At 39.9% G+C, this 13,589-nt stretch overlaps 1 protein-coding gene across 5 annotated transcripts in view; it reads right to left on the bottom strand.

The window, feature by feature from the left end:
* The window catches only part of aff2 (AF4/FMR2 family, member 2), a 126,708-nt gene that overhangs the window by 2,522 nt on the left and 110,597 nt on the right, over positions 1-13,589 (bottom strand). For 3 of the 5 annotated variants that reach the window (XM_067518715.1, XM_067518717.1, XM_067518718.1), the window contains 8 exons: positions 11,485-11,722; positions 10,891-11,024; positions 9,198-9,261; positions 8,429-8,565; positions 7,214-7,285; positions 4,380-4,473; positions 3,161-3,213; positions 99-325 (listed from right to left, as the gene is read on the bottom strand). In XM_067518715.1, coding sequence (XP_067374816.1) covers positions 99-325; positions 3,161-3,213; positions 4,380-4,473; positions 7,214-7,285; positions 8,429-8,565; positions 9,198-9,261; positions 10,891-11,024; positions 11,485-11,722 — 1,019 coding nt within the window. The remainder of the gene's footprint in view (positions 1-98; positions 326-3,160; positions 3,214-4,379; positions 4,474-7,213; positions 7,286-8,428; positions 8,566-9,197; positions 9,262-10,890; positions 11,025-11,484; positions 11,723-13,589) is intronic. The other 2 variants (XM_067518716.1, XM_067518719.1) reach the window with 1 other exon arrangement.

Below are 13,589 nucleotides of genomic sequence, written 5' to 3'. Positions count from 1 at the left end.
TTTTGACAGTACTGTTGACATCAAAAAGCAAAGCTGGGTGAGTCATTTAGAGCTGGGTTTTATTATTCTTTTGGAAGAATGCACGATTGTAGTCCTACCTTGGCTATCAGTGGCCAGTCTGTCAGCTGTCTCCCAGTGTTCGTAGCTCCGCAGGATGTTGTTGGTGATGTTAACATGACTGGCAGCCATGTGATGAATCCGCTGAGGAATAGCCACACTGCCTGATGACCCTGGAGCACCTCCCGATCCCCCTCCTGCTCCTCCTCCTCCTCCACTGCTGGCTGGGGAAGGGCTGAGTGAGAGGGGAGAAGGAGTCCCATTCACTCTGGAAAATACAGAACAGAAGTCAGTCTTAGTAACACCACGAGAACTAAACTGGACAGGAATGTATGCTGGAGAGGCCTGTTAGTAATACAAATAGGTGTTAAAAGTGGTCACATTATGCACATTTGGGTTTATATTTTTTTTCTGACGCTCTAATGAAAATATTTTGGATTTACAATTTTAAAAACTAAAGCTTATTTTTCCTAGTCGGTGTTCTTCGGCTTAGTCTGAAACCCTTTGTTTTAGCTCCTGTCTCTTTAAGCCCCCTTCCACCCAAGTCTACTCTTTTCTGATTGGCCAGTTTTGATGTAGTGGCCAATGAAGGTACTGCAACTTCCGGTCGGATCACCATCTGACGCACAAGAGCCTAAAAAGCCCTTTTTTCTGAAGAGAATCATTGCGAAAGGAGCTGCTATAAAATAATAAATCTTTTTTTTTTTAAAACTCGATCTGTTTATGGACTAATGTTGTTTGACTGTTGGGAACAATAACTTGAAACCTGTCTTGACGAAGGTGTTTTAGCCAATTACAGACCAATATCCAATATCCTTTATTTCTAAAATCCTTGAAAAAGTAGTTGGAAAGCAATTATGCGACCACCTAAACAGAATAATTAGTTTGAAGACTCTCAGGCAGGATTTAGAGTTCATCATAGTACAGAAACAGCACTGGTAAAAGTCACCATCGATCTTCTCATGCCATCAGATAATGGACTCGTCTCTATACTTGTTCTGTTAGATCTTAGTGCTGCATTTGATACCACTGATCGCAACATTTTATTACAGAGACTGGAACATGAAATTGGGATTAAAGGAACTGCTCTAGGTTGGTTTAAATCTTATCAATCTGATAGATTTGTTCATTTGTTCATGTTAATGATGAATCCTCCATGCACACAAAGGTTAGCAAAACCTAAGTCATATTATTTGGGCCTAAAACAACCCTCTTCCACCTACCACACATTGCAAAAATTAGGAGCATCCTGTCTCAAAGTGATGCCAAAAAACTGGTCCATGCATTTGTTACCTCTAGGTTGGACTACTGTAATTCCCTACTTTCAGGATGCCCCAGTAACTCCCTAAAGAGCCTGCAATTAATCCAAAATGCTGCAGCAAGAGTGCTGACTGGAACTAGCAAGAGAGATCATATTTCACCTTCACTAGCTTCTCTCCATTGGATTCCCATTAAATGTAGAATAGATTTTAAAATCCTGCTTCTTACATATAAAGCTCTGAATGGTCAGGCTCCATCATATGTAGAAGACCTCATATCATCCCAGTAGACCACTTCGCTCTAAGAATGCAGGCCTACTTGTGGTTCCCAGAATTTCCAAAGGTAGAATGGGAGGCAGAGCCTTTAGCTATCAAGCTCCTCTCCTGTGGAACCAGCTCCCAGTTCAGATTCAGGAAGCAGACACCCTCTCTACTTTTAAGTCTAGGCTCAAAACCTTCCTCTTTAATAAAGTCTATAGTAAGTTACAATCATGCTGCTATAGGCTTAGACTCCTGGGGGACCCACCCCCCGATGCACTGAGCTGCTTTCCTCCTCTTGACCATCTCTCCTCTCCTCTCGTCCCACAATTGTCACCACTGTATGACATTAACTCTGTGTGTTTTGTCCCGTAGTTGTCTTTGTCCTTCTCTGTCTCCTTCTCTCTGTCCCTTTCTGCAGGTGTCCCCGGCTTTGGAGCTGTGTGATTTCCAGTGTGCAGCTACTGGTCCTACCAATCTGCCTGATGTTTGGTTGTTGCTTTAGTTGCTCTTTTCTTTTCTGTCTTCACTTTCCACTCACCCCAACCGGTCAAGGCAGATGGCCGCCCACCCTGAGCCTGGTTCTGCTGGAGGTTTCTTCCGTTAAAGGGAGTTTTTCTTCTCCACTGTTGCCTAGGGCTTGTTCAAGGGGGAATTGTTGTTTTTTCTCTATACATCTTTATACTTTTGACTTTATTCTGTAAAGTGCCCTGAGATTACTTTGTTGTGAATTGAGGCTATATATAAATAAAGTTGAATTGAAACAAAGAAAGGCCACAGTTGGCCCAGATTTGAATCAGGGACCTTCTAACTGTGAGGTGGCAGCACTAACCCATCCTCCTGTTAGAAATAATGTTTATAAAATCAGCTGGAGTCAACCAATCCAGTAAAGCTGTGGTCCTTAAATGTGAAATGGTGAGCTGAAAGCTGAAGAAGCAGACAACTGCAGAAGTCACAAATTATTATCTCCATTATTAATAGAAAAGCAGCTTTGGTACTGCTACAAATCCTACGTTTAAATGTTAGGTAAGTATCATGTCTGCGTTAACAGTGATACAATATGCCAATGTTAATGCTGCTGCATATTTTAAACTGTGTTTTTCCGATGTAGTGTTATCAGTCATCCTGGTACGAAGTGCCCACCCTGCCTTGAACAGCTGGCTGTGTGGCTCTGGTAGTGATGTAACGTCTGTGATGTGGCCTTAACCCTTGTGACCCAACAACTTGTGCCCGGTTCAGTACTGCACACAAACACACACACTGAGCTCCAGTCCTGCTGTTGTGCAGCGTCAGAGCTGTCCAAAGCCATTAGCTTCACATTCACAGCTCCTCTGCTCCTCTTCTCCTCCATCTATCATTACTCCCTCCATCACTGCCTCTCACCCGGCACTCGACAGTCCCTCCAGTCTTCTCCTCCTCACATCTATAACGAATCAATCCCTTTATTTGCTTCCTCGGGGGTTTGTTTGAGCAAATGGCTGTCATGGGCAGCATGGTATTTTGAAGCTGAGCTCCGGTGAATTAAAAATTCCCCAATTATCTAGCTGAAAGAAGGAGGGTGAAACTGTGCGCGTGTGTATACTCACTTCCCATTGGTTCTCCAAGGAGACGGCGCTTGATGGGAACTCTTGGCTGAATTCTGGGTCACACAAAGACAATTTTGGAGAAATGTGTTCAAATATATATTTTTATGGTATGAATTATTATGTAAAAGTCTATAGAATGGGAAAAGAGAAGTGACATCTACCAGACTTACACCCCACTCTAACATGATCTCTGTACATAAAAAATACTGATGTAAATGAGTTATCATGCAGTAATATAATTTGAAAATAATCAATGAAAATAAAAAAATATTAGTACTTCATTACTGATAATTGAATCCTTTCTTAATTAAAAACAAAGCATCCAATGTTATTATGATGTAATACTATTTGTGTACCTTTAACTCTAAGTCAAGAGTACTTGAAATACACTTTAATGTGCTAATGTACAGAAGTGCAAGACTCAACTCAACTCAATATTCAGTTTTCATTTGCCTTAAAATATATTCCACTATAAGTAGTGGTGCCACCTCAAATTCTTTGCTCAAATTGAAGTACAAAAGTACATCCTCTAAAATGTACTTAAATCACTGCACTAAGAATCTACATCTGCAAGAAGTTACTAGTAATTAAGCATGTAGTTGAGTAAAAGTACTAAATTTTCTTTTGAATTGTAGTGAAGTAAACGTAAAAGTAGCCTTAATGGAGATACTCCACTAAAGTACAGGTGCCATTAAACTGTATATAAGTGCATTACTTTGATAAATCCACTTAGCTACTTACTGCCTCTGCTACTGGATAAGTATATTACAAAGCTGTTTTGTGCCATTTTTCTTTTAACATGAACTAATTTCAGTAATTTCCTTTCTGTCTGTCAACAAATACTGTATGTACACAGCCTGTGCACACATACACAGCTAAACCCCCAGTCAATCACTTCCCAGAAATCCAATCCCATCAATGCAAATGCAGCACTGTGATAATGACATCCTCAGTAATTAATTAAACTAAACTAAATTAATCAAAACAAGCACATTAAACCCTAACAATCCACGGTGATGATTGATGGAGCTAATTAATACATTAATATCAAAGAGAAAGAATGGATTTTAATAACGTCATGCAAAATTAATGCACAGGCGCCATGAAAATGAATATGAAATGTATTGGAGGGGTTGTAATTGGCTTTGCATGTTTCTCTGCCACAGAGGGAGAAAATGAGAGAGGATGGAAATAAAGTCTATGTCTGTGTGTGCATTACCTTGAAGTACTCCATGAGCAACCGCGAGTACTTGACAGCGTGGTCTTTCTTCAGATGGAACATCCTCAGATACAGCAGAGACAGACAGCGGTTACTATGGAAACAAAACCATTAGAAGGCAGATGAATCCCCCTGTACAAATTCCTTTTAAAGCTTCATCCTCAACATTATTTTCATGTCATCCACACAAAATACACGGACTTCAAACCCGCCCCATAAGTCTGCATGGATTAGGAAAGAACTTCAGTGGAGTAAAGGATGTGGCAAATGTGTTGTTATATTAAAAAATAAATAACCCACATCTTTGCATGTGAATTGTCAATATATTAATTCACAGGGCACAAAGAGGTGGACTGTAAGAACAACCTACATGTTTTGGATCACTGTAAGAGAAAGAAGGTTCTAGTAGAGGGAGGCTGGAATTCTTCAAAAAAAGTTTTACTTTTTACTTTGAGGAACATTTTTCTGAAATTGTTCCACACTTTTTGTCCCAGATTGGTGAACCTCTGCCCATCTTTACATTCCAGATGCTCTGAAATGCTCTTTTCACACCCAGTCATGTTGCTGAGCTGTTGCCAATGAACCTAATTAGTTGTCAACTGCTCCTCAATTTGTGTTTTTATTTGCAGCAATGACTTTTCCAGCCTTTTGTTGCCCCTGTTCCAACTTTTTTGCAATATGTTTTTGCCATCAAATTCAAAATGAGCAAATCATTTCCACGAAATGGTCAAATTTCTCAGTTTCAACATCTGATATGTTGTTTATGTACTATTGTGAAGAAAATATGGGTTGAGGAGATTTGCAAATCATTGGATTCTGTTTTTATCTACGTTTTGCACATCGTCCTAACTTTTTGTATTGGTGTTGTATTATAATTAGTAATTCTATAATAGCCATCACAGTCACATCCTTTTTACCTCTGATGTAAGCCAGTTCATACTGCTTCACATGTGGTATGTGTTTGGCTCCAAACATTAATAATCCTGGCAAGGATGTCATTTTTTACATGAACACCCTTCTGTGATCAGGTGACAGTGATCAGGCTGGAATGTGAATTTTCCAACAAGTATGTGCAGTTTCTGAAATTTTCTGGGGAACCTGACTTGGAAAACATCCATCTATCAATCGATACTTTATTTCGATTGCACCGTTCTTACAGATTAAAGACATTCAAAGTGCTTAACAGATGATTGAAAGTTGAAGAAAGGTGTGCTGAGCAAAGAAAATAAAAGATAAAAACTGTCAAAACAGTGATATTAATGCCCCCAAAACAAGAGTATAAAAAAGGCCCATGAGGGAAATAAGAGTATGAAACTGTAAGACCTTGAGACCAATGCACAGAAATAAAAGATTAATAATAAAAATTGTTTAAAAACTACAATCAATGACAATTAAAAAGAACACGATAAAATACATTTTATTTAGATAAACATAATAGACAGACACAATGACAAATGATACGAGAAAAACAACAAAAGAGAACAAAAGAAAACACAGTAGCATATGAAATAAATGATGTGTAAATAAATGTAATAAATGAATAGGACACATTAAATATTTTAATCAAAACCCAGGTGAAAAAGGTGAGTTTTAAGTTTTTTTAAAACCATCAATCTTTGTGTTGTTCTGAGATTGTCAGACAGTTCCAACAGCTTGGAGCATAAACGCTGAAACCTCTCTCACTGAGAGAGATTCCGTCCCACACTTTGGAAAAACTAAAAGACTTTGTGCCAGGATCTGAGAGCACGGTCTGGTCCATACACTGCAAGCGTGTCAGAAAAGCAGTCTGTTGGAAGATCATGAAGTGCTTTAAAAGCAAGTAAAAGAATTTAAAATCAACACGGAAGCTCACAGGCCACCGGCGTAAGGACTTTGATATAGGTGCAGTGTGTTCTTTCGCTCTGGTCTCTGTCAGGACTCGGGCAGCAGAGTTAACTGTTAACTGACCAGAGAGGAGAATCTAGCAATAGCCCAGTTTGCTAGATATTCTAAGTGTGCATTAATCTTTCTGTGTCGCTCAGAGAAAGAGCTGGCTGTACTTTAGCAATATTTTGAGGTGATAAAAAGCAGTTTTGGTGAGAAATCCCACATGAGCCTTAAAATGTAATTCTGAATCAAGGATGCCACCAAGTTCTCTGGCCCGTTTCTTTTGTCAATTTTTATCTCTGAGGCTTGGAACTGATAACAAAAATCTCAGTAGCTCTAGAAGGGGACGGCACGTCTCTACCAACTAAATGTAACAAATACAAGTTAAAAAGTAGCGATCCTAAAATTGATACCCAGGTCCCATAGTACTAAAATTGAGAGTTTGTTGTTGTCTAGATTAGTCCTGATATTAACTACTATCATTAACTACTTTGACTCTGTACTATGAGCAAACCTCACACAAAGTAAGATCCATTTAGACACAGACTTTGCAACCACAATTCTGGACCATGAGGACAATCTACCAAAAAAAATTATATTTTAATTAAAGTTTAAAAATTAAAAGAAAAAAAAAACTGAATTGGTAAAAAATCAGATGTGAATCCAAGATCTGTGATTTAAAAGAGGTTTTCATAAACTTGAACCAACAAAGGGTGGAAACATGAATGGAATCAGTTCACAAATGGAACCAATATGAGGAGGAGACATCGTCAGATGTAAGTGCAACAACACACTCAAACTCCTTTAGTTTAGAAGCGTTTGGTTGTTGCCAGAAACTGACTAACGTGCTACATTTTGTCTAACCACAGTTTTTCCAAACTCCTGGTTACTGTCTGGCACCTCTTTTATATTGCACCACACGCACGCACGCACGCACACACACGAACAAAGTAGAAAGAAAATCATACCACAACACAGCTAGTTTCTTCTCAGCGACAGTGGCTGAATGGCTGCTGAAGTTCTTCAACCTCATGGCATACCTGTAGATAAGAAACGCTTGTTACTCCTCTGCTGAGGAGATTCCAGGGATTCAGGGAGTGACGTGTAAACACACCTCTTTATCATCATGGCAGCCAGTACATGTACACTCAATGTTCATTTTAATTAGAAAATCAAGGTTAAAGTAACTCAAGCAGCTGCTCTTTCTGAACATAAACAATATAAAACAGTGACAAGCAGTTAGTGATTATTCCTTCAGCTCGCTGACAGCCAGTATAAACCCTGCTGAATTCCCCTCGGGCAAGACCAGTCTGATTGCTTAGTGAGTGTTTAATGAGTCAAAATGCAAAGCACTGACAGATGATTCAGACATCGTTACGTGTACTTTGTTGCTTTCTGCAGGTAAACTTTTGTCCTGCATTCTCCGTCCTCAGTGAGGTCAAAGGTCAAAGTTACAGATCAGCAGCCCTGGGTCTGGTTTGCATTCATTGTTTGCCCAAGGACACTTCAGCAGGATGGATGAGCGCATATAAGCCGAGCTTGAACCTGAGTCCTTCAGTTAAACAACTCTCTCCCTCTGCACCATCCTGCTGTCAACCTGTCTGCTTTCAGAGGTAGCGGCCATTAATTATTCTGCGTTTGCTCGCTTTAAGTCGTACTTAATGGCCTACACACTTCACGCAGTTCTGAAAGGCTGCAAAACAAAAGAGGATCAAACGACACTAGTATCTGCATTTATTGGTAACCTGTGGCTCTGTGAGGGAGGACAAAAGGCAAAAATGTCTGGATTGATGCTGTTGTATTTCCTCCACCTTCTCATTTTCTGTTTTGTCTTCGGTGACCACAAAGGTACTTTCAGTACACTTAGCGCAATGGATGACAGTTACAGACAGCTAGCATACTGTGCTAAAAGTATCCAGCTGTTGGAAGGGGTCTATACAATTCTTATTGCAACATAGGTCAGACAGTGTGGCCACGAGGGGCCCCTTTCTGCAGACTTTTATGGGGGGGCCCCAAACATTTGCCTGGTTTGCCCCTCCTGACTCTATGCCTCAGGCAGCCATTATAGTAAAACAGGACAATGGTACCCAAAGTAAGCAGGGACACCAGAGACTTGTAAAACACATCTTTAAAAAAAGCTTGTTTTTTTAATTTTACATCATCACTATTAAATCCATCCATACCTGATTAGCTCCACAGTCTCAGAGTACATAGTATAAGGTGATTTGGCCTCTAGTGGATCTCGCTCCATAGCATTTCCACACTCTATGAAGGAGAGGGCGCCATCTGCGTAGTTGACTGCTTTACCAAATTTGTCCATCTACGAGTAGAAAGAGAAACGGGAAGTCGAAAAGAGACAATAAGTGACGGTGAAAAATATACAGAAAAACGAAAAGAAGGACAGACAGAGAAATCATGAATAGGACAGAGATGGAATAAGCTACGTCTTAACAATACTGTGGCAGACACACAGTCCTTTCTTTGAATAATCTCCCGCTAAGATGCAAATCCCCAGATAAATCGGAGGAAACAATGAGTAAACATAAGATAAATAACAAGTTAAATAAATCTCATTTCATTGTTTGGGGAGGATCAGATAATTCTTTTGATATTGTATAATCTTGCAGACATCATCAGTCCTTGAATGCAATGTTCCCTTGGAGAAAAATGGTGCAATAAATAACACAAATTATACAGTAGAGTCATTGATATGAAATAGATTTTCATACTGCGAAGACTCACTGTGCACACACATGAGCGATGGCACACAGTTGAACAAGCACACACTTAATTACAGTCTAGACTGTAGATGTTAACATTGTGTGTTCTCCAATCATTTCCTTGCTCTCTGTGTGTATCTTACCATCTGTCTTTCTTTTCCTCATGTATGTGCTGGAGCATGGAGCTGTAAATATGCGTGTGACTGCAGAGCTGAGCTACGCAACATCTTACCAGAGCATCAGCCTTGTGCTTCAGTCTCTTGGCCTCCTGCATGTAGTAGTCTGCACTGTGCACCCTGGAAAAAAGAACATAAAGAGCACTGCTTGCGATGACATCCCATTTAATAAAAAAAACCCTCAGCATGTCAGTGATTTACATAATCACTGACTACAAGTAGCTTGTGCTGAGTTATATACAGTAGCCTACTTAGACATACATACCTCAGGCTTAGTGTAACATTAGGATAACAACAAAACATGCTTCATAAATAATGCAGGAAGCCTTTGGGACAAATAAATAACAAGATGCATCATCTTTCTACATTTCAACGCAACTGGACCAGTGGGGAGGTAGTTTCAGCTATTTCCACCACTCACATTACACTAAGTCACCATCTGGCTTATTAATGTATTGTTTATAAGAAAAACAACACTGATGTTGTCGGAGTGCCCATGTCCACTCAACGCCACTAGTGAGTGTTAATGTTGTGGCTGATCAACCACTTGCAACACAGTCCTGACATCCCAACAAAGGTTCTAGTTGGTAACGAGGTAATTGCGTATATTATATCTATGCCTGGGACTCCAAGCCATGCAGTTATGGTAAAAGTGACAAAGTCTTCTAAACTATGACAGGGATGACCGAGAATCTCCACACACATTTGGAGAGGTTGAACTCATTCTGGACTAGCTGCTAGAGATCTGCTGGTGTGACTCGTTTTAGCCATAGCTGCTTAATAATTAGTGGAGAATCAGATGGAGGCTGGTGTCGGTGCTCTTTAATCTGTTGGGGTCAACCACATCTTGGATCTGGTCTGTTAATGTCTTGTTTTTTACATTCATGTAGGTGAGGCAGGTTTTGCCACATGTCGCAAAGTCAGGGGGTTCCCACCGCTGGTCCTCAAGACCCACAGGCCTGCTTGTTTTCTATCTCTGCACTTCCCACTGCTGATTACTTGGATCAGGTGTGTGCAGAAGCTGAAAGATACCATGTTAGGATGGGGAAGCCAGTGTCATTTGGTATCTTCCAGTTTTTGGTTGAGTGACCAATTCTGATCCATGTAATCAGCAGTGGGTAGTTCAGGGTTACTTGGAAAACAAGGACCATCTGTGGGAACACTTGCTCCAGATCATGATGGAAAAAATCAGCAGACATTATTACATGTCAATGCTGTTTTTGGTTCTAGAGCTGTCGAAACTTTCATTCACTCCCTAATTTCTTTTTAAGTCTTTTACTTGTTTACATTGAAAGAGCAGTGTCTCATTGCCCTTGAACATCTCTCTCTCTCTCTCTCTCTCTCTCTCTTTTTCTTTGTGCCATAAAGCGAGTCATCTGTAAAATTAGATCATCCTCAATGTCAAACACAAGTTGAAAGTAAATATATTAATATATGCTCTGTCTATTCAGAATGTATTTACCTATCTCACACAGACGTAAGACACAAACAAACAGACAAACAAACAAACAAGACAGTACTTCACATTTGAATAAAAGAGCAATCGAGACAAATGTCCACATAAAGACGAACCAGCGGCTGCTGAATTTCCTCGCACAAGAATAAAGGGAGCTACATACACCTATCAACCGTATTTCTTATAAAAATGCATCTTACCGAAATTCTTTCACAAGGGGTCAGTACTTATGAGTTCTTTTCGAAATGTGATTGCACCTTTACAATATTGATATACACAGTATTTTTACGTACGTGTCACTAAATGACAATCTTGGCCTGCGAGATTCTGCAGTATCCATCGGTGGTTCGGACCACACCTCGGAGTCTGACTGTCCATTGGCATGGTAACCGTCTCCACAGGGCTTCTCGGTGTGGGGATCTATTTCCTGTAGTATAATAGTTATTAATTAAAATTAGAATGTATCGCTTTCATCAAGTAGGTACTTAAATTTCATTGTTGGCTTCTCATTAATGATAAACTCTGCTGGCTGCAATAGAGCACAAGTCACAGCTGTCAGGAAATTCTTCAGAAGCGACTTCTTCAATCAGACATGCTACCAACTAGTTTAATCTGTAGAACAGATACTGTGTTTTGGAATATATTAATAAAGGTTTTACCTTTAAGAGAAAATAGGATTTATATATTGATTCATGTAAATGATGATTAATAATGATTTACAAAATACTTGACTTTCAATTTAGTTGTTGTCGTTCTTTACTGTGCGTCATGCAAGTACACATGTAAATCATATGTATTTATGTACAAGGAAGCAGCACAAAAAAATAATCTGAGAAATTGTATCATGAAGGATAATATTAAAAGCAACACGTGCAAAAGTTCCTTACGCTCGCATTTCTTGCATGTGACAGCACCTTGGCCTCACCCCTCCTGTGCCTGTGTGAGGAAGAGGAGGCGGATATAGAAGAGGTGGAGCAGGGCAGGATCCCAGTTGTGCCCTCCTGACTGAGGGAGGAACTGCTGTCACAGGTTCGTTTACGAGGGGAATCGTCAGAGAGGGGGGACAGGAGGGGAGGAAGCAGCTTCTCATCACGCCGTCGAGACTGCTTCCTGTTCAGAGAGCTACTGAGACACACACACAAACATGACAATTAATTATTTATCTAGCTGCTGTAACGATAATGAAACTGACCTTTTTCCTGTGTTTATTTAGATTCTTCACTCTAATTAGGAACAGCAGCTTCTTCTGCTTATTGCTCACAACACCTCCATTGCCTGGTGGCGTGTTAAGGATTCACTGCTGCTCCTTTTCACCAATACTGTTTCTTTTACAGGCCATAATGGACTGTATATTATGCATGATTACATTTAAAAATGTGTGAGCTTGCTTTGGTGGATCTGCTCCAGACTTTCCCAAAACAAAGAATTCCAAATATCGTTACAGCAATAATTACTGACCAGTCACAGGTTCATACATCAAGCACCCAATGATGCCAAATGCATTAATATAACTGCATATAACAAATAAAGTTCTGGTATTACTCATAAATTTGCCTTGTGTTCATTATGGATTTCGCTACAATCATATTTTACGTGCTATCGACAGCTCATGAGGGTTTCTTTTTTCCCGTTTTCTGCAGAAACTAGACTAAACTTTCATGGTCTACTAGTTCTACTTTCTATTTTTCTCCTGGAGCTACAGAAACGAGCCCTCGCTACTGGCATGTGTTTGAACCTGGAACTACTGAGCACATACAGAAACAATTCACAGTGGAAAAGAAAACCCTCCATATTCAGTGCCAAAGTCAACAGTACAAATGATTAAGTGGCCAAACAGACCTATGTTATTCTTAAAAAGATTACTTTTTTAAGAGAGAGAAGGGGTTTGGGAAGAATCATGATGATATAGTGTACATATGTACTTTCTCGTCCCCCCCCCCGAGACAGAGGTAGAGCCCGTCCGGCTGTGTACCTGTTTGCTGCTGGTTTCCACAGCTGCAAGTACTAGAGACTGACTAAAACTCTTTGGACTTACTAGGATCCTTCTGTCAGATGATACTTCTATTATTGTTACAACTTTCTGCTCATTTTTCCTTTTATTGCCCTTTGCGAGGGGGATGGGGTCTCTCTTTAAATTTCCTTTTCCCCATAAATCTTGTTGATGACACACTGACACACAAAGAGTTTGGTGCTAATTAACAGAACTGTTTCACGGTATTTGATCAGCACTTTCAAAAAAAAAAAAAAAAAAAAGCTCAAGGAAATCTAATCAGCTTCTAACAACACAAGCATCCAACATGTAAAGCTCCACTTCCATAAGTCAGGCTAACAACATCTATTGATGTTGTTGCGACTTCATTTGCAGTTGCTGAATGATATTTTCCTTCTCAAACGGTTGTAATTCTGCCTTCCCTGCTGGAACATCCACAATTATTCCCTGAGCTGCCTTATTGTAGCTCTTGTGACTCATATTGTTTGCAACACAACAGATAATATTTTTATGTTTTTGCTCTTCCTGGAAACTCTGGAGGTTTGATGCAGTGAGAAAAGTTGCTGAGCTTGCAGAACGACGCCCAGGGCCCTGGCATTAGTGATAATATACAAAACCAGAGAGACAAAGACTAATTAGTTGCTGTAGTCTGTGCAATGTGTGTGTGTGTGCGTCTTTTGTGTCTGTCTACAGCAAAACTGGTGTGTGCAGTAGAGTGTGTGTTTATGAATATGCAAATTTGCGTGCACTTGTGTGCGTGTGTGTGTCATTAGACGGATGTAGGTGTGTATGTGTGGTAAAGCATGTGAGAGGTTTTATACTCTAGTTCTTTCAAAACAATAATAAGTTCAAAACGTTACAGCCAAATAGCACTAAATGACCAAAGTATATCTGTTAAATATTTCCCCGTAAGACGCTTAGAATGACAGTTACATGTCTACAACAACATACATATCTGCTCTGCAAATCATCCGGGTTGTTATGATTGGACCTGCTACTTGC

The sequence above is a fragment of the Channa argus genome, chromosome 10 (genome assembly GCF_033026475.1).
Source record: "Channa argus isolate prfri chromosome 10, Channa argus male v1.0, whole genome shotgun sequence".
Lineage (NCBI taxonomy): Eukaryota > Metazoa > Chordata > Actinopteri > Anabantiformes > Channidae > Channa > Channa argus.
The sequence above is the reverse complement of the archived record's forward strand: the minus strand, read 5'-3'. Positions and strand labels throughout refer to the sequence as shown.